Here is a 22,598-nt window from a genome sequence, read left to right as displayed (position 1 = left end):
CAGCCTGGGCGACAGAGTGAAATTGTCTAAAAAAAAAAAATAAAATAAGATAAATAAATAAAATAAAAAAAAAAAGTGACAGTGATGATTAGTAGCTACTCTTAGCTATGGCAACCATTCTTGACCGACAGCTTTAGACGCAGTATCACTGCATAATCAATACATCCAATATTCTTCTTTGTAGTAAACTTATCAGGAAGAATATAGAATTATGTGAATGGTAAAGGAGCTTAGGACATGGAACAGAAACTAAGATCCATTTACATAAATGTTGGTATGCTAAAAGATTTAGGCTAAAGATTTATTTATATAAATGTTAGTATTTATGTAAGACTTATTTACATAAATGTTAGTACACTAAAAGAATTATACTAACAGAATGAAAGAACAACATTTTAAACTTAAGGATAACACAGAAATAAGCTTTTTACTAGACTATGACATTAATCCATATGATCTGAATGTGGAAAGAAGATGGGATACATAAAGTGGATCACCCATAAAATATACTGTTTCTCTAAACGACATCTATACATAATTGAACTTGAAGAAAACATACTCATAGTATATTATTGAATATGTTCTAAATCTCCAGTAAATATAGTTAAGGAAAATAACACTTAGGAAAAGCGTATCATTTCAGGGTTTGTGATAGCTAAGACAAAAATTCTGAGCATCATTTGATGGGTATATATCTTAGGCCTTAGAAAGAATAACTTCAAAAAGTAAGAAGAGACAGGTATTGCTTCCCAAGCATTAACTTGAGACACAAGAAGGCTGGATATGCTTTTAAAAGTAAAAATCTTACTTTCCACAAATTGCTTATTAGTTGCAAGGGAAAAATATTCATTATACATCAGAGAAATCAGACATTTTGATAAAGTGATTAGCATTAACCATAACCCTTTCCTGCCTCCAGAAGTGACATCCTGAGAAAGAGGCAATGCTTATGTAGCACAAAGACAGCTAAAACCTAAACCAAAAACAGAAGTGCTTTCAGGATAAGATACTTTTTTTTCTTTTTTTGAGATGGAGTCTCGCTGTGTTGCCCAGGCTAAAGTGCAGTGGTGTGATCTCGGCTTACTGCAAGCTCTACCTCCCGGGTTCACACTATTCTCCTGCCTCAGCCTCCTGAGTAGCTGGGACTACAGGCGCCTGCCACCATGCCCGGCTAATTTCTTGTATTTTTAGTAGAGACGGGGTTTCACCGTGTTAGCCAGGATGGTCTCAATCTCCTGACCTCGTGATCCACCTGTCTCAGACTCCCAAAGTGCTGGGATTACATGCATGAGCCACTGCGCCCAGCCAGGATAAGATACTTTTAAAGTACTGTTTGGAGAAAGGAGAAAACAGGTGCCAGCAACTCACTGCCTCAAAATGGGAATACATGTTAATTACGGAAAGTAGGGGAACTGTTCCATTGTTTCCTTTATTCTTAAGTGGCAGGTGGAGGAGGGTTTCCTTATTTCTCTAACACAATGGTCCCCACACTTTTTGGGACCAGGGACTGGTTTCTTGGAAGATATTTTTTCCATGATCAGAGGGGGGTTGGGGGATAGTCTCAGGATGAAACTGTTCCACCTTAGATCATCAGGCATTGGAGTCTCATGAGGAGCTCTCAACCTAGATCCCTTGCATGCACAGTTCATACTAGGATCTGCACTCTTATGAGAATCTAATGCCGCTGCTGATCTGACAGGAAGTAGAGCTCAGGCAGTAATGCTCTCCTCCTGCTGCGCAGTTCGGTTCCTAACAGGCCATGGACCAGTATTGGTCTGCGGCTTGGAGGTTGGAGATCCCTGCTCTAACAAGCACTGAGAAACACAGACAATCAGAATGGCCTTGTGATACTGTTAATTACCGGCCTGGCAAAAGTTTATCAGGGATGTTGTTGAGGGATTTAAAGTATAAAATAGCAAGGTTGGACTAAATGACCTCATCTTTCTCACTTCTTGCAATCTATGTAAGATAACTGAGATGTAGTTGGAAAAAACCACTGGAGTGAGTTAGCAGACTCTCATGTTCAAGTCCTAGATTAGCCAGCTATGACTTTGGGAAAGTCAGCAAGAATTCTCTCACCTCAAAATGAGAGCTGGATAACTTCTTAGGCCCCTAGAACACTTGAAATTATGCCATCATAAGACATACTGGTTGCTAATGATGCACATTTCTTAAACAAAAGGAGGAAAGAAAATCTGATGATAAGGATGAGAAGTCTGATTATAAAAAATGAACATTTTGTTTTGTTCAGCTTAAGTAATGAACATTATTATAGTGTAATACTACAGTATAGACGTTTGAGAGAATAACAAAGTGGGAGATGTAGCAGACCTAATCCTTTCTAAATTGAGTGCAAAACCATGAGAATGCTTTAATAATATTTTTAATAAAATGTGTGTAATATATGAATAATTTTATATTTTCCACTTGTCAGTCAACAATGTCATCTTTATGAGAATGCTAAATATGTTTCTCAATTTCAAGTTATATTATAGCCAATTGGAGCTAAGTCACCCAACTGAACTCATTTTTTCTTAAAAGATGGTTTTATTCTTTATTCTTCATACTAGGTAAGATACTATCTTTCAAAACAGAGCATAAAAGTGGATGTCATTTGAGACTGGCTCCTAACTTTAATCAGCATGTCACTTCTTTTATTTTTTTTAAAGAGGCAGGGTCTAGCTCTGTTCACTCAGGCTGGATTGTAGCTCACTACAGCCTCAAACTCCTGGACTCAAGGAATCCTCCTGCTTCAGCCTCCCAAGTAGCCTGGAATACAGGTGCAGCCCTCAATGCTTGGCAATTTTTTTTTTTTTTAAAGTAGAGATAGGGTCTTGCTTTGTTGTCCAGGCTGGTCCTAAGCATTTCACTGTGTAAATATTTCTTCCACATTCTCCCTGCAATTAACCTTAGCTTAAACCCTACTCAGCTCTTCTCTGGACTCTTTGCTTCCAACATTCTCCCTTTCTCCAGGACCTTTTTCATATTTTCAGTTATCTGTCACAAATGTAAAACGGATCATATCACTTTTTATTTAAAATTCTGCACGACAATTTCCTCCACGTGCTCTCTCCATTTATTCACTACAGGTAAAGTCTAAAATAAGTATGGCTTACAAGACCCTTCATGATCCAGCCCCATCCTCTCTAATATAAGACACTGTCACTAGGTCACTTAAAGCTGCACATGCCTGAAGTTTCTCAAATGAACCATGTTCTTGGATGGGGACCAAAGTTGATTCCCATGAATGGTGCCTGGCACGTGATAAATATTTGACATATGTTAGCTTTTACTATCTCATATCTTCTCTTTCCTCAAACTATCAACGCAGTCTCTCCATGGTAACTCTGAGTAGATAACCGCCTCTTATTTTACTTAGAAAAAACAGCTCCCAATAATATACATTCTTCTTTCTTGCTTGTTATGATGGTAACTATTTATGATCCTACTTAGCCAACCTTTCCACTTTGCACTGGACTATATCCCCTCTTCTTGATTTTATACACATACAAAGACAAGGTCTCACTCTGTTGCTCAGGCTGGAGTGTGGTGGCATGCAATTATGGCTGACTGCAGCCTCAAACTCCTAGGCTTGAGTGATTTGCCTGCCTCAGCCTCCCACTTAGCTAGGATTACAGGTGTGCATCACTATGCCTGGCTGATTTTTTAAAAACTTTTTACAGAAAAAAGGGCTTGCTACATTGTCTTGGCTGGTCTCAAACTCCTGGCCTCAAGCCATCCTCCTACCTTGGCCTCCCCAAATGCTGGGAATATAGGTGTGAGCCACTATACCTGATCTGCATCCCCTCTTCCATTAAAGAATATTGTGCCAGTAATTCTCCTTACCCTCCTGCATTATTAATATTTCTTTCAACTGAACTACTCTCATTAGAAAACAACCTTGATAAACTTTTATTTTTTTCCATTAACAAAACAGAACAAAAACCTCTCCAGATCTTCTATCTTCTCTCCTCGTATCTTCTCTTTAGATCAAATCTTGACACACTTCTCTATACTTATTGTCTCCAATTTCTCTTTCCGCCTTTTCTGCTGAACCTATTCTAATCAAACTTTGGAGTTTCGTTACTCCAAACCGGCCCTCTGCATGAACAGTGCTTAGTACACTGCATGGCACGTAGGTGGACTCAATAAATACTTTGTGATTCATTGGATCTCTGTAACGTAGCTCGTTTTATCCTTATAGTTGGAATGCTCCATTAACCTCCTTCCTCATCTTCACTCCTCCTTGCCTGATAAATTCTCACAAGTCCTTCAACACTCTGAGGAGGACCTGCCTCTTTCTAGAATGTTTCTCTAATCTTGCCTAGCTGAGCCAGATGCTTTCTCTCCTATGTTTCCACTGCATCCTGTGACTGCTGCTCTTGTTGCACTTAAAACATGCCATCATTTTTTCTTTAACTATGTTATCTCTTACAATATTCTAGAAGCCTTCAAGATCAGCGATCATGGTTTTTTTTTTGTTTGTTTTTTTACCTTGCTCATCACCATAATCTAGCACAGAGTAGATACTTAATAAAAGCAGATGAATAAATGGAAGAATGAGTAAGTCATCTAAAGAAAGATGGTAATGAAGGGTGAAATAAACACAGTAGCCAATAAAGAGGTAGGGGAAGAGGGAGAGATAAAAGGTCAAATAAAGCCAGGAGAAAGCAAACAAATGACTGGGACAAAATGTCTTTAGAAACATCAGCATTCTTTGCAGTTTGAATTCCTACGATGAAGTAAAGGGTGGATGAATAAATCACTGATGAAGCAGCAAAACAAAATACCTGGGTCAAGGCTTTTATGTTACTAAGAAGATAGCTCAGCTCAGTAAATGAATAAAATGATTAGTATTTGTAGGGATGCTAGAGATGTTAGACCCCAAACTAAAATAAATATGTTGGTTGTTGTGACAGATGTTATAGGGTAAAGTGGAAAAGTTTTATTAAACTTCGATATTTGAACCAGCATTAGAAAATGCTGACTCTAATTTTCTAAAACGGATTAAATCCTACCGGTCCTCCTTCCTAAATCAAGTGCTTCATCCACCTACCTTCAAAGCAGGCAAACAACAAACTGACAAATACAGTGCTGAGATTATAATCCAGGGTAGAAATGACCCAGTCTAAGCCTTACAAACAAACCTGGCTTTTATGCTAACATTCACGCTAACATCTGAATGTAGTCTAAATACATTAAGAATTAATCTTAAAACAAGTAATCAAATTATATTGCAAAAATAGACCCAAAAGGAGCTAGGAAACCTCATTGTCCCTTTCTAAATCCCTTCCTGCAGCTCATTCCACACTGAGAATAGACCGCTCTCTTTCAGAGAGGGACTTTTTCTATATTTTCCTCAAAGCATGAGAGGTATTAAGTATTTGCATCAAAAGGCAATAATAATATCAAAAGATAACATTTATTGGGAATCCCATTTTATAATGAGCTAACAAAAATTCAGACCTGTCAAATAACTTAGCGAGCTAGTAAGTAGCCAGAGGGGAAATCTGAGCTGAAAGTCTTCCCACGACTATGTTCTACAAGCTAAGTAAACACAGTACTTCAGCGTGTTTGTATTCTCAAATGTAAATAAATAGTCATGCAGATATCCAAATATATTTTGGGGTCACATTTAACATTTTTTTTGTCCCACATAAGAATGTGACTTACGAGTATAATAGAAAAACTCCTGTTGCAAGCTAATCTAGAGCTATCATATCTGTGCTTGAAAGTACCATGTATTTTGACATATATTGTATATTTCATGTTTAAAGTTGCTGGGAGATGTCTACTAGGTACCCATCAAAATTAAAACATTAAAAAATAAAAAAAATTATATAAAAGTATCTGGGAGAAAAGTAAATTGTCTTCAGTTTTATTTGCCATTTTTCCACCACAAATAAATAAATAAAAGTTGAAAAACTATTCACCCTCTGGAGCAGTAGGTAGAAAGTGATAAAATGCTATGTTTAAATGAAGTCATTTGCAATATAGTTTCTCAGTTGGAGAATCTTGCTTAGAATTCAATCAGTATAAACCTGCAATTATCATACATCATACTGTCACAGTATAGTTGGCTTCAATTACTAAGTGAAAGAAATAAATTCTCTTCTTTGAAGATGTTCTCTGAGGAAACACTGGAATACCACAATAGAAAAACACAAGATCTTAAATTGATGAAATGCTAATCTTAAGTACCTATAGTCAATAAACACTCCTTGAATGCCTGTGATGTGTAAGACACTGTCAGAAGGTACAGGACATAAAATGAAGCTTTCAAGAGAAATGGGGATAATGAAAATAAGGAATGTAATATTCTTAAAGAAAGCAGCCACAGATATCGTTCTCCACTTTGGTCCACTAAAATTTTATTGCCAAATTGCTTACCAATTCTAAAAACTATATAACTAGTTTTAACATTAAAAAATAAATTATAGAACAGTAAAGAAAAATCCCACATACACACTTTTCTTTTTCATGTCTCTGTGTGCATACACATAAGGGAAATTTGTTAACTTTTACTTCTGTAACATTCTACTTCACTAGAATAACACTTGAAATAATTTCTATGTATATAAAATCAAATAATTTTTGCTAATTTAAAAATTACCAAATACTCTATTTTACAGAATAAAATGTTGCCTGATTCTAAAGAAAAGGTATCAAATTAACGTGCCAGATTATTTTTAAATTTCCAAAGATAGGTGAAAAAACTATGATTCAGAAAAAAACCCCAAAGAATTACAGATAATAATGCTCACAGAAATGCTAGATGAAGTTAAACCATGCATCAGTTGATGTGTTTCTTTGTAGAATTTTTCTTGTTAACCAGGATCTTGAGTTATGGTATTTAGGAAATCTTTTTTTCCATTCAAACTACTGTTACATTAAAAAAAACAAACTATAAAAAGAAAAATAATCAAATCTGAGCAAAGCTAATACTCTAGATGCCAGACCTGGTTTAAATATAAATTTAAAAAATATATATATTAGAATAGATTTTGCAATATTTACCGAGGTAAGGCTGAATTTTTAAAACAGCCTTTGTAGTCAACAGAACTGACCTCAAGTTCTGGCTCTACCATTTTACTATGTATGTTTCTGGGACAAATCATTTATCCTCCCTAAGCCTCTGTTTCTGTCTCCGTAAAACAGAGATAAGAGACAGTATCTCAAATGAGGCTGTATTAAAGTGCTTAAGTACAATGTTTAGTACACAGTGGCGACTATCAGTATAAACAAAATTCAGTAAATACGGTCTTCTACATAATGATTTATTTAGTATCACAAAGGTATAAGACAAAAATGATTCTCATTTTACTAAATAGCCTAGGGAAGTTCACTATGAACAAACCATCTTCTAAAGTATAGGTGATATGCTAGTGGGATACATGGCAGTGAGGTTCAGGGAAGAATATCGTGCTTGGGGAGTCTTAACAGATGTTGGCACTCTGCCACATTTACCTTTCCTAATATGATGTCAAAAATACAATTCTGAACTATTTAAAAAAATTAAACCTATTTTCAGATTCCATACTTTTTTTTTGTTATGCTAAAGATTGAGACTTCCATTTTCTGGAATTTGGAAGTCAAAATTTAGTGACATCCTGTTGCGAATAAGAAGTTTAAAACAAGATCTAAGTAATTTCCATTGTTGGACTATAGGCAAGTAATGATTCAGAAAATTGCTAATTGAAACATAGTTAAGCCATGATTTCAAATTTGCTCCAAGACAGTGGTAAATAAAGTGCTGGTACTGATAACACGTATGCATAAAATTGTATTGACACAATGTCACCTAGAAACTGTTGTTCCCTGGAAGACACAAATCAACTTTTATTACTGCTTACTGTTTTGAAATATTTTATTAATTAAATTTGGTAAAATAAAAATAGTAATTATGTTTGTTTTTGTAAAGACTTGCAATGATTCTTTAGATAGAACAAAAAGGTTCTCCTTGCTCCTTAGTTCTTTTGTCTGCTACTGCTATGACATAGGCAATTTTTCGTTTAAAACTGAATTTGAATATGAATGAATTTAAATTTTCTAGTATAAATTTTCTACCTGACTGATCCTGATGTTTTTCCTCTATGTTTTTCCCCTTGTCCTTACCTTTAAAACTTCTTGAAGCTTAAGTAGTACATGTAAATGTAAAAAGTCTGATGCAACACAAAATTAATAAACTAACTCTTCACTTCCTTTTCATTCTTCTGAAATAATATTTATCATAGAAGGAAAAAACTATTTCACACACGTGACACTATTTTGTTTATTTGAAATTCTTCTCTTAACATTCAAATTAATATTATACATGAAGATGATAATAAGCTAGACATTGATAGTACTTATATTTCCAAATTAATTAGTTTCATTAATTAAACTTTCCCAATGGATAGTGGAAACCCAGAAAAGTTTATACTCTTGTATACCTTTTACCTAAAGTGGATAAAGTAATGAATAACATCATTTGCTAGCTACATACTATTCTAGTTCTTAATAAAAACTAAACCAGCTAGCACTCTTTTACATGACCCTAGTAACAGTTATTAAAGTATTTCTCCATAAAAAATAACTTAGACCTAAGTGTGAATGTCGTTTACCAAAGCAGAGAGGTTGTACAATTGAATCTGAACAATGGTATATAAGCTGAGACTTTCACAAACTAACTGATTCAATTAATGAGAACTGAATGCCAAAAAGAGCAGACTGTTGTCACACTGAATAGAGCTTTGAAAAGTTTATGTGGAAGGTTCAGGAGGTTAAGAAAAAAGAACACTCAGTTAAGGATAATTTTTTTGGATATCTTTTCCAAACTAATGTGAATAACTATCATGGATGAAGGACTAGAGCAATCCTAAAAGGCAGAACTAGAATCAAATGATCAATTTAACATATAAGGAACAACAAAAAAATAAAAATAAAGACAGGAAACAACAATTTGAGAAAACCGGGAAACCTAAATTGTCACACATTTCATAGATACCAAATTCACTCAGAAAAAACAAACAAACCTGCCCAAACAAGTACAGTCTTTCTTCTACCCACTGATACAGTGAAATAGCTTTATCCTTTTAGGACATCCTGAAGTAACAAAAATCCACTGAAAGTGTCCCTATATGTGATGCTTACCATAGTCATGCATATGAACTTTAAAGCAACTTTAAATGTCTTAGCTGCAGAATGTCTTAGCTCAGAATAGCTTAAATATTTCAAAAATGTGGGAGGGGATAACATCCTAATTTAAAAAAAACCAGTCAGGTGAGTTGATAACTAATTAGTAACTGATAAATAACTCAGAACAAAGCTTCAGAAATGCTTGATGAGGCAGGTAAGGCTGACAGACTTACTCTGAAGCTGAGGCTGCTGGAAGGAAAGGGGCTGTCCGAACACAAATGGGCTGTGTACTAGGGAAGAGGGAGGTTTTGCAGCTTGATCAAAGATGGAAGGAGCTGGGAGATTGGGTCGTGACTGAATGGAATTCAATATGGCACTCAGTTGGTCACCTGCAGTGGGTAAAACAGTCAAAACTACAACTCGTTATTCATTAACATCCAAAATGGCAAAGTAAATGGTGCTTTATGACATTCAGATAGAGTTGAACACTAAATAAAACCATGCCAATTCAGAAATGAGTGAAAATTGGTGACTATTAATCATCTTCAAATTAGGGACCAAATTTTGCATGCTTTTTTTTTTTTTTTTTTTTTAATGGAAGCACCCCACCAAATCTTATATAGAAGCCCATCTATAAAAACAAATCCATTTACATTCATATATAATATCTCTCATTATGTATGGGAGAATGAAGACTCTATGAAGAATCCTTGACAAATTGCTTCAATATTGAACATACATAAATGAAGATCTAAGTAAAGGATGCCTTCTCCATAATTCCGAACAATGACTAATACCACCCTGCCTCATCGGCAGTATATTTCATGCAGAAAATAAGCAATTAGCAGTTTTTCTTTTAAAAAGCACAATTAATCGGGCAAAGTATGTTATTAACATAGCAATGTGTTTACATTATAGTTATAAATTAATATTTTCTTTTTTAAGTTGTTACTGCCAAAGAAATTCTACTTTAAAAGCATGAAATATTTTGCTTAGAGGAATAATTTAAAAATCTGTAAGTCCTATAAGACAAAAAGGATTATGAGCTACCTAATTTGAATAATATCGAAAATATCAATTCTAACATTTTTCCTTGAACCCAAAGATTTCACAAAATTTTTTTTAAGATAATGAAATAATCTGATGGATAACTCCTTATTTGTGAGAATATGTACATTAAATAGTTTAAATGATGCTCGAGGTGGGGAGAGGGAACTACATCCAGACTAGGTGATGCAGAAACTGTAAAATACTAACCTTCTAGTCATATTTCCTAAATATAATAAAGTTTCATATGCAAAAATTTCAACTGAAGTACCTACAAGGGATAGATTTATGTGGAAAGAACTGTGTACATGAACCACATATCTTTCTTTTGAAATAATAAATAAATGCTGTAGATTATATGAAAAAAATTAGCGATCATGAAGAATTTTCTAAAATATTGTTTTCAGGAAAAAAAACTTTTACAAAAAACAGTTCTTTGATCTTGGACAGTATTAAGAGTTAAAATGGGAACTACTGTTACAGATAATAAAGTCAGATATATTTCATCAAGTTTAAATTTCTTATTATTTCTTTGCTCCATCTAAATATTTTAAAAGCTTGTTAATAAAAGCAGACTTACTAATTTTTTTCTAAAAAACAGGATCCTGTTCTGTTGCCTAGGATGGAGCATGTAGCTATTCACAGGCACGACTATAGCAGACTACATCCTTAAACTCCTGGCCTCAAGTGATTCTGCTGCCCCAGCCTCCCAAGTAGGTGGGACTATAGGCATGTGCCACTATGCCTGGCATAAGGCATGCTATTTTTTGAACGATATTCACAAAAATCACATGTTTAAAAAGTAATACTTTATTATTTCTATATAATAACAAATTTTCTCGGCAATGTTTGTGTCTCTTAAACATTTACATTTATTTTAATAAACTATAAACACTGATTTATTGTGATAGCTATCAGTACAATGACAGACATTTTAAAGACTGAAAGCATACAACTTGTGTTAAACAAGGCTGTAAAACATTACTATATAGAGATATAGTAGCAGTAAGCAAATGCTGAGATTTTAATTTAAGAGTTGACAAAGGTAAAGAGAAAGGGACATAAAGAAAACACCACCAAGCATTTACACTATGTAAGTACAAAGATCTAGCTTAAATTAATGGAAATCAGGTACCCCGAAGTAAGTGAGCAGATAATACCCAATCCTATGGGATAGGCTAATTCAAGGGAGTAAAAAAAAATCTTGTGGCTAGGTTTCCTTCATAAAAATACCCTGTGGAAAGTAACGAAGCTATTCAATAGAAGTAGTTTTATTTTAAACAGAATATTCCTTATACATTGATGTAATTCTGTATTTTGTTCACCCTTTTTATTTTTTCACTTGTTCCGCAAGTCAGGTATAATGACACTGTATTTGTCCCTTGGAATCAAGTCCTGTGAATTAATTTAAATAAAATTAAAGTAAAATTATTTCCACGTAGGCTATCTGCTCCCTTTTACCCATGACCCAGCTGTATGTTACCTGTGGACAATAGGGCTGATTTTGAAGGAGTCTAGATCAGGTACATAGGAAAGAACAAGAGTGTGTGAATTCACATAAAAATGCAATTTCTGATGAACCTCCAGCATAAATTGTTTAAAGATTAACTATTGTTTGGACAGTCCATGATGCTGGTCTCTTCCATTAATGCAGCCAAAACAGCTATATATATTTTATATTCATATGACTTTGGATTTTTAAATTTTTACAACTTTCTGGTTTTATTACAGATACTAAAACCAAACATATCATTTCACATAATTCTAAATTAAGATTACTTGGTTAGAAATTCAAAACCACATAAATTTTATAAAGCTCATGTGTAACATTACTTAAAATATTATTTTAAGTAATAGTCTGATTATTTAAGTAATAGTCTGATTTTAAATGGATAATTTAGAAACTTCTTTGTTGCTCATTAACCTTACCATCCTAATAAGTGGATGATAAAAATAACATTTTACTAGATTTAGTGAAACAGAATCTTTAGGATATGAAATAAAAATGAGTGTTTTTTAAATAGAAAAAAAATAAGCAAGCACACTCAGAAACTTAAGCCAAAACTGGTAAAACCAAAACCAAAACAAAACAAACCAAAAAAATAAAAAAAAAATTCTATGAAAAGAAGACCTTTGTAAACATTTTGTATTAGCTTTCCAGAAACAAATTTTAATTTAATAAAGATTTATGGGTGAACACAAATAAAAAGTGTATAAAAGAGAAGGTAATAAAAAATATTGAAGTTAGGTAAGTAAAATACTTAGTTTTAAACACCTACCTTTGTTATTTCCGAGTCCATAATCAAATCCTTGGGCACTGCAACTTGCCCCTTTATTAAAAGCTTGCACTGAGAAAGGGCTTGGAGGAGGAGTTTGAGAATTCTGATCCAGAAGAACTTGTTCTACAATAAAAGCCACAGCTATAACATTAGTTTCTTATATGCTATTCCCTATTCATACAACAAAGACAGAAAATTGCAAAAGATTTTATGATGATTAGATTTTAAAATAAGCTCATGTCTAGATTTGATAAATTAAAATACCAGCCAGGTCATTTTAACATTAACAAAGCACCTGACAAATCTTTATTTTTATTTATCAAATACACAGTGAAATTTAGAAATGAGATATGCTCTTATGAAGTCAATTTGCTTTTATTGTGATAGGATATATTACTGAATGCATACTAATACTTCTGGACCAGGAACTCTTAGTATTTGTAACAAATTTATACAAGAGATTTTTGTAAAACAAAAATGAATAACCTATAAACCAGAAATGAAAGTATTTTGTATATTAGTATTAGAATAGAGAAAAAAACTAATATCTAGTACCAAAAGGAATTTTCATTTGTTAACTGTTCTAAGTTATGAATGTGAAAATTATGGAAAACTTTTTATTTTTATTACATAAAGATATTTTTCCCAAATAGAAGGATAATAATAAACAATGTTACATAATCAAAGTCTATAAATGTATCAAATTCTTATTTCAAGCAGAAAATGGCAAATGTTTTATCCATTTACAAATGGCAAGATGCGACCTGTAAAATATGCAAACTAAATTAATCCCCTATGAACAATCAGGAGGCTCCAAGATTCTGTCTAATATAAAACAATACCTTAGCTAAATATCCATATTAATGCCAGCCAGAAAAGGCAAAATAAAGTCTGTCAAGTAAAATCGGGGGGAAAAGGTATTTTATTCCATTAAAATAACCTTACGAAAAATGAAATATCAAGTATATTTTTAAATGTCTTATTTTAAAATATCTTTAGATATCTTAAATATATTTAGGTATTAATTCCATTAAAATAACCTTATAAAAATAATATCTTCAATATATTTTTAAATATCTTATTTTAAAATATCTTTAGATATCTTAAATATATTTTTTGAAAGTCAATATTCCTTTAAACAGAACAGGGAACTACAGACAGGGTGCGGTAGAGTGTTTCCTTCCTACCTGTAAATTTTAATTCTGCTGTACCGGTGGTACTGTATAATCTATCCCTTTACCAGCATTTGTAGACTTTATTTAAAAAATCAATCCTAGCACTTCCCTTATTAGGCAATACTCTTCAGCATGCACTATTTCAGCAGTGGAATGTTTCTTCAAAAAACACCCATGAGGCCGGGCGCGGTGGCTCACGCCTGTAATCCCAGCAGTTTGGGAGGCCGAGACGGGCGGATCACGAGGTCAGGAGATCAAGACCATCCTGGCTAACACGGTGAAACCCCATCTCTACTAAAAATACATTAAAAAAAATTAGCCGGGCGCGGTGGCGGGCGTCTGTAGTCCCAGCTACACGGGAGGCTGGGGCAGGAGAATGGTGTGAACCCGGGAAGGGGAGCTTGCAGTGAGTGGAGACCGTGCCACTGCACTCCAGCCTGGGTGACAGAGCAAGACTCCTTCTCAAAAAAAAAAAAAAAAAAAAAAAAACCACCCATGAACAGTAAACTGAACAGAAAAGATAGTACTGCTTCCCCTCTAGACTAAGAATGGTCAAGCATCCAGAGTGAAGTCTGTTTTTACCACAGCAGTAACTTTACCTACTACAGATTTCAAAGACCAATAGAGAATTTTTACAAAGAGGAAAGCTTTTGTTTTACTCACACGACTTCATATAAATTACCATAGTGCCAAATCTTTGTATTTCCATATTAAATATTATCACCACTGAACAGATTATTTGGGCAGCACATCAACTAATAGTAGTGATTTAAAGGCACTAACTTCATATCATTTCTTTCCTTATCGCTCTAGGTTTTATATTTAAATATTAAGATTTACATGATCACCAAATATTTATATCTGTATCTATGTATCAAGAGTAAAAGATGATTAACTGTTTACAGAGAAAAATTTAAACTTCTCTTAAATGATACTCTAACTTAAGAGGCATTTTATCTTGCAAGAAGCTTCTATCTTCTAAGTTTATAAGAATAAAATTTCCCAGGTTAAAACTTGATTCTTAGTATGGAAGGCATTTTGCGTTTTAACAATCATACCTAACTTACCACCCATTAGCTTTATCTGTTACTTGCTCATTTAGTCTTCGTATCAAATTTATGTGGTTATGCCTTATAAAATCCTTTTAGAAATGGGAAAACTGAGGCACAGAGATATTAGGTTAACTTGGTCAAGGTCACATGAATAAAAAGTTGTATAGCTGGGATCAGTACCGTGGCAGTCCTACTTCAGAATCCACTCTTACATATTTTGTTGTACTACCAGTTAAGCTAGAAAAGTCCTTTGGAAGTCGCCTAAGCTGTTCTCATATTTAAATTATCTTAAATAAAATTGATTTCACCTTAGGTATTTTCATTTATATCTGAATATTCCTATATAAAGAAAAATGTTTAAAAATTTATGAATATGTGGTAAATATATAGTAATATATAATAAGCACATAGTAAGTGAAAAAGTCATTTAGTAAATGTTGATTTATATCAAGCAGAACCCTTATCTTTTTCAAATGAATAGTTCTACTGTCTCAGGACATTATTTTCTGACCACATCATCTTAGACTAAAAAAAGTTTATCTGGGAAAAACAAGGGGAGGAGGTAGGTTCTCAAGTTGTTCTCAATGTGTACAGCATGGTGTAATGAGTACAGCATTTGAAACATGAATGAAGATTCTGGCTGAAGTCTTACATCTGCTATGTCACCTACTGTACAACAATGACACATCATTTTAAATTCTACAAGCTTGAGTTTCCTTACTTACAAATTGAAGATTTTATCACCTACCTCAAAGGTGTGTTGTGGGGGGAAAAAGGGAGATATCTCCAAAGGTACTCCATCATTACTGCAAATTTCAAACCTTTTTTGAATCCATATTTATGGTCATATTGCCTCTTGGAATAATAAGTATTATAAATTTATTATCTTTTGAATAAAGATGCATGTTCTCTTATTCATCTAACCTCATCCTATAAATTTTGGGATTTGGCAGACAAGTCCATGTTTGCTTACATACTTATTCTGATGTGCTATTATTTTTATAATTCAAGTTGTATTACAAAACTTCATGAGCAACTAGTATGTGTCAAACTGTTTCAGAACTAGGCATGCAAAGACAAAAACCATGTGCCTGTCCACAAGGGACTCATAACTGGGTATGAAGAAATAAACATGAACTTCACTATGATAGAACCAATTTTTTTTCTAGTGGTGAGCAGAATTCTTTAGGAACACAAGAAATTCTTGGCTCTGTTGTGATCAGTTACAGCTTCACACAAGAGATAATGTGGTCTCAACTTTGAAGAACAAATTTTTGCCACCAAGATATCAAAGAGAGGGGGACAAAAAGGAATATATTTTATTAAGTGAGATCAATGTTGAAAAAGGTAAAATAAAATTTAAACTTGAAAATCTAACAACAGGAAACTCTAAAGATACTATGCATTTATTCAATGCTCTATCCCTAAGACAAAATGCAATCAAATGAAGCTGCCTGGGAGAAGTACTGAGATTGGTAGTTTGAATACTGAATTTTCATTTTATTATAGAAGGGATAAAATGTTAAGTCCTGGACTGGTATGGAAGAAAGAGGTATACAGATTTATATTACTGAAATAAAAAGCCTGTTTTATATGTTTCCAATTTTCTTTTAATTTCTTATTTAATGTGCATTAAGTACTCAAATATTTTACAAACCAATTTTAACAGTTGCAAGATTTTTTAATTTTTAGTTTTGCTTTTACTTAAAAAACAAACACACAAAAAACTCTTTAAAACAAAAGCAATACAATAGGCATAAAACTTCTGTATCTGAAAGTTTAATTGGAATAAATCACAAATTTAAGCCAACTTGCCATCTTCATGTCGGAGGTACTGGTTTCCGCCTCTGTCTCTAGCTAAGGACCATGCCTCTCCTTCATCACTCTCACAGAACTCTACCATGCTGTTCTGATCCAGTTGCACCCATGTCCCTTCAGAATTGGTTACCTGGTACATAACAAAAAGCATGATTGATTGGCTTGCTTCTTTTAGGGAACTCAGTATGAAAACCAGTAAAAAGCTCACGTGTCTGAATAGTGTAATCATTCCAATACATTTCTACCAAGAAATTAGTTTCTGAAATTAAGGCCACAGCCTGAGGTAAGACAGAAGTCAATAAAAAGTTCTGTAAAATACTGCTGATTTATGAATTTGGTTAAAATAATAACTTTCAAAGCACAAAGATAATCCCTAAATAATTTTAAGTGTTACCCAAAAACACATGGCTCATTTTCTTTTTTCTGCACCTAAAGTGTCCTAACACAGCCGACTTGCTATTATTTAGGTTGAGAGTATCCACAGTGTAACTTGAAAATGACCCTTACTGAGAAATAGCATGACACACTACATCTTCAAGCTTATCAGCTGAGGCAAATGCCACAGTAACCTAAAGAGTAATTTTATTTGCTCAGGACTTCAGTGAGACCTATGAATGGGAACAAAGAAGTGAAACTTTTTGCATATGATCACATCTCCGTACTGATCACATAGAATATTTTAAGTGCTGATAATCCATGATGGTATAGTACATTTGTAATAATGAAAAAATAAATGCAAATACCAAACATTTATATATACAATACAAATCATTTGTTAATATATATTGTTTTCACAAGGATAATTATGCAAATCATTAGACAGAAGCACAGAAAAATTATGTATTTGCAATACAAGTAAAGATAAAATACATAAACATTGAAAAACCTGTGGCAGAAATGGCAACCTTTAGAAGAGATGCTTTGGTTGTATATTAAAAATGAGTATCTTAGAAGTCATGAAGCTACAAGAATCCATACCTCTCCCACTGCTTTGACTTTGTTTCCCAGAACTAACATTCCAATTGGGATACCTCTAAGGTTAGGGCAGCTTCTGATGTTGTGACCTGAAGGTCCCGTCTTCACTACCTTGTACATGCCTGGCCCTCCTCGCAAGAATGGCATATCTTGTTCTTGCATTGTTGCTTCCTGTGGGCAGCAGGAGTTTATGTCTTTGAAAAAGTCATCAGTATTAGTTTTAGATTCCTGAAAATTTGAATAGGAAAGAAAAATAAACAAAATACAATCTATTATCACTTTCAAAGCCTTCCTATTAACAGCTTTTATAACAAGTCTACAGTACTGTCACTATAAAAAAAAAAAAACACATAACTAAAGATAACTGATCTGTTTTTCAACAATAAATGCTATTTAAAATGAAGTTGAAGTCAAGAAAATATAGCAGGAAACCAATCGACCTCTGGCTTCTGCCCACCACAATTTGAGAAATATAATCATCCTTGATTTTACTTTTATCTTTAATGCAATGTTTAAATTTAACAGTAGGAAAAATAAAAATACTATACTATGTGAACCACAAGGGAATAACTTTGAATCATTATTACCGCATTATTGTATATTGTTATGGGTTAAAAAAAAAAGTCTAAATATTCATTTCTTCCCATGTTGAAATACTTATTTATAAATAGAGAAAACAGGTATGAAGAATCTGAAAACTGATCCATAAGCAGAGATGATGAAAAATATGCATTAAAATATAGCTATATCTTGGTATTTGTTCATTATGAATGAAATAATGATGCTTACAAAATTTCAACAACGTATACTTTCTAATGTTGTAGAAATAAAAATGTCTTGCTAGATTTGTTAAGCCATTACTATGCAGTGATACATTAATGCTAGTAACAGAAAAGACTGTATTTTTAGTAGAAAGGAGAAATTAAACATGGATTTAAGTAAATATAACGTAAATTTATATTACCGAAAAGAGTCACTTCTAAAATGAAAGAAAAGAACCTACTCTAAATTTGCTGTTAAATTGCAATGCTGTGATAAGATTGTTTCCTATGTGAATGGAATAAAGAGAAATAATAACCTTTCCATATTTTCTCTTTTTCCCAACTAAATGCAAATAAAGGGTCCACACTGGGTGTTCTCATTGCCATCACTACTCCTTTAAAAGAGATTTCAACTGCATTTTTAAATACAGTAATATGAACTCTAGAGTTTATTTCATATTCAGATAGAGTACTAGATAACCATAAAGAGACACACATGCAAACATTAGGTTAAAACTGATATTTAATAATGTTATAAATAGAATAATTAAAAACTAACATTATACAAGATAAAATTGTATTAAATAGTTCTATCCCTACCAGTAGCCTCATAAGAAGAGAGATGTATACATGTTCATATAGACAGTAACACAGGAGAATATTAAAAACAAGATCCTCAGGTTTAAAAATATGTGGATTCAAGAATTCTGTATACCTGCTACTTCGTTAATTCCACACATGACTGGTCAGGGAAAACGTTAAAGTCACCATTAACTTTCACATATTTTGTGAATCTCATTGTAGTGATGAATAACCAATTTTTACTTATACAAATATGTACTAAGAAGAATTAATTTACATTTACTATAATTATAGTTTATTTACCAATATTCTTTTGTTACATATTGGAAATTCAATGGAAATGAGAATTTTAAACACTCAAAAAGCTTAGATTTACAACCAAAAATAAATGTAAAATACACATTTTATATACTCATCATATATATTTGTAAGCATTTATATATATGCAAACCTACATGAATACACAGAGAGTGCTCAAGATAAAAATTGAGAGTAACACAGGTCTAAACTTTACATAATATTTGCTATTACACTCACAAGATTTTCTGTAAACATTTTAAAATGTCTATTTGTAAATGGTCAATAAATAAATACATCATGCCATTTCACAGTTGGAAGAGGCAAGTTTTAATCCTACTCACAACTGATTCTTAAAAATTGCATGGTCACATAAGAAAGCAAATATCCACAGATTCAGCAAAACACCCCAATTTCATTGGTATTTAACAATATTCCTAGTGCATTTAATGAATTATAACAATAATTCTAACTTTTGATCATTCAGGGTAACACTGGGAGTTAAGCCTTGGTAAAACTAATTATAATTGCAAACTAGCCACTGAAAGGCAATTATGAAAACTTGTTAAAAATTTAAAACAATATTTTATTGTAAAGGTAATAAAACTATATTAATAAGTATAAAACAAAGTTTATCCAATTCTTGTGCTAAACAGTATAAAAAATGGACAGACATAAAGTCACAGAACTGTGCCTATCACGCTCAAGCAATAGTAAAATACATGTTTTATTCAACACTGAAATGTAAGACCCAGGTACCAGCATATTAAATTCATGAATTTCAATATTATTATCTTCTCCCTCCATCCCCATCCCATTCTCAGGTGAACATTCAAAGAGGGAATGTGAGTTGGCAGCAGAAAAAATAAAAGAGCCATAAGGCCACCTAAATAAGTTAGTTGTGAAAACAGCCACACTGCCACCTAAATAAGTTAGTTGTGAAAACACTAATCTTAGATATAATCATTGGAAAAGTCAGTCATAAACTAAATATAGCAAATTTGAAGTCATGTGGAAGTACCACTTAAACTAATAATACATTCTTTTCGGCAGGAGCAAGGAGAAAACTCAATTGCAGCACCTCACATAGATCGTTGTTTGGTTAAAAGGTTTTATTAATCTTAAGCAAAGGTTTCAAAGACACAAAACTTGTTATACATGCTGAAATACCTGAATAAAACATGATTGTTCCTTACAGTTAACTCACCTGGGGGAAAAAAGCTTTGGAAGTCCATGAAAATACGTCCAAATCCCTGACTCCTTGGCTAGCATTAAAGATATTCTGAGCAACAAAGTTTAAGAAAGAAAAATATCAACAACGAAAGGGAACAGGATATCATCTGCAGAAGATGCGTGCACAGTAACAACATTTTTCTGCACTCTAGCACCAACACAGAAATATTTTACTAAAGAGAAACTGAAGCCATCTGAGTAAACAACACACTGAAGAAATTCTGTCTGATAAGTTTTTGTCAGAAGCTCTCCATGGATATAGTGTGTCATGCCATTTACTAAAATTAAGAGCCAGACGTTGTTATAAAGCTTAAGATACTCAATGCAAGACAGAAACCTTAAAATTCTTTAAATGAGGACATATTTGTTCTAATACAAGCCAGATTTGTTTTATGACAGAAACCAGTCTGCTGTTTTCTAATAAAAATGGAAATGATGTAGATTGTATAGAAAATGCAATTATTATTATGAATAATAATGGCATGTAGTTTATGTGAACTTATCACTTTTTGAAGTACAAAAATAAGAAAGTAAAAAATAAAACAAAAAGTCTCAGTCATTTTTTTTCAATTTTCCTTCCCTCGATAAGTAGGAAAAAAATCATTTGGAAATATTTCTGAATGCTACTAACAAATTTGATAAGAAAAACATAAATAATACGTACAATCAATTTTTTATCAAAAGATAAAAATTTAATCAATTTTATCAAAAGACAGGCCTACTCTTCTCCATCTCAAAGTTTAGGAAATGCAGAGCATTTAGGATCTCTAAGTCAAAGTCTAAAAATGTTTTGTTAAGGAACAATCAATTCACAGAAACATCCCAGAAAAATCAACATTTTCACAAAATGTTTTACTGATAATTTAAATGATACATATTTTCGTAGTTATCTCATGCTATCAATCTACATTTATCTGATCTGAAATTAAAATCTTTCCAGTGAGTAGCAACTGCACAATTTTATTGCTTATGTAAATATTATGATAGGTTATTTTGAACCAAAAAAGAGGACATTTGAAATGTTAATAAAAAAGAGCAACTAAGACTTCAACAAAAAAGAAATATCAAAAGTCCCTACCAATTATGTCATTTTAGATAATGAGACTTCATTTACCGTTCTCCAGTTCTAGATTTCCATATCCATATATACATATATATGTAAGAAACATATATGTAAGTGTATATATATCATATATATAAGAAACTTATAAACGTAAGACATTTAAAACCCTAAAAAAGTGTCAAATAATATGCCTAAAAATAAATGTAAACCAAAACCAAAGCCAATTGCCCCCTAATTAAAAGTGGATAGTGAATAAGGTCCTTTCTCTTTAGGTAAAGTGAAAAACATATTGCAGAGCATTTTGAAGTGCTATGTTTTAGGGGAAAAATGTCTTTACTGGTTCATCCATGTATGTAAGAATTTGTAGAGTACTTGGTCAATGGTTTCTCTCCCTTACAAAGCATAGTGGGACACATTTTTTTTACACAAAACAATATCACTTCTTTTTAGCATATTCTATTTTTTAGCATAAATTAGTATTAAAACAATGTGAAAAGCAATTGTTAAAAGTAATGCAGGTAAAGTTAGTGATAAAGAAGCAATGTGGTCACTGGCTGACAATATTTAAAGCTCTTTTAAGCAATGTGCAAACATAAGTGCTTTCTCTGTCAACAGCATGTACAATGATATTTTAAAATGATGTGACTGCTAACTATGGTAATAAATTGCCAATAAAATCAATTCTGTAAATGTTTCTATGTAAACTGAAACTTTATACTTTTTTTGCTCTTGTTCTGCAGTTGTAGAAAATTATTAATTCACACTGGTTTATCATAAGATTATTTTCAAAATGCAATGTCCTAATAAAATTGCATTTATCAAGAAGCAGAAATTTGATGAACAGACAGCTGGAGTTTAAAAATAAAATATACTTCAATAGCCGGGTGCAGTAGTGCATGCCTATACTTGTAGCTATTCAGAAGGCTAAGACAGGAGGATTGCTTGAATTCAGGAGTTTGAGACCAGCCTGAGTAAGACAGAGAGATCCCGTCTCTACAAAATAATTTTAAAACTTAGCTGGGCATGGTAGTACATGCCTGTAGTCCTAGTTACTTGGGAAGCTGAGAAGGTAGGACTCCTTGAGCCCAGCAGTTCAAGTTCAGCTTGGGCAACAAGACTTCATCTCAAACACACACATAAACTCTTGAGTAGTGTTCTCTGAAAATTTAGAAACGTTTTAGTCTAAAGATATGAACATT

At 32.9% G+C, this 22,598-nt stretch overlaps 1 protein-coding gene across 16 annotated transcripts in view; it reads right to left on the bottom strand.

Moving 5' to 3' along the window:
* MYCBP2 (MYC binding protein 2) overlaps positions 1-22,598 on the bottom strand; it is a 282,822-nt gene that overhangs the window by 63,637 nt on the left and 196,587 nt on the right. For 6 of the 16 annotated variants that reach the window (XM_023186011.3, XM_026446684.2, XM_026446685.2 and 3 more), the window contains 5 exons: positions 20,311-20,385; positions 17,467-17,691; positions 16,486-16,618; positions 12,444-12,566; positions 9,351-9,530 (listed from right to left, as the gene is read on the bottom strand). In XM_023186011.3, the coding sequence (XP_023041779.2) occupies positions 9,351-9,530; positions 12,444-12,566; positions 16,486-16,618; positions 17,467-17,691; positions 20,311-20,385 (736 nt within the window). The remainder of the gene's footprint in view (positions 1-9,350; positions 9,531-12,443; positions 12,567-16,485; positions 16,619-17,466; positions 17,692-20,310; positions 20,386-22,598) is intronic. The other 10 variants (XM_026446688.2, XM_026446703.2, XM_026446697.2 and 7 more) reach the window with 9 other exon arrangements.

The sequence above is a fragment of the Piliocolobus tephrosceles genome, chromosome X, assembly GCF_002776525.5.
Source record: "Piliocolobus tephrosceles isolate RC106 chromosome X, ASM277652v3, whole genome shotgun sequence".
NCBI lineage: Eukaryota > Metazoa > Chordata > Mammalia > Primates > Cercopithecidae > Piliocolobus > Piliocolobus tephrosceles.
The sequence above is the reverse complement of the archived record's forward strand: the minus strand, read 5'-3'. Positions and strand labels throughout refer to the sequence as shown.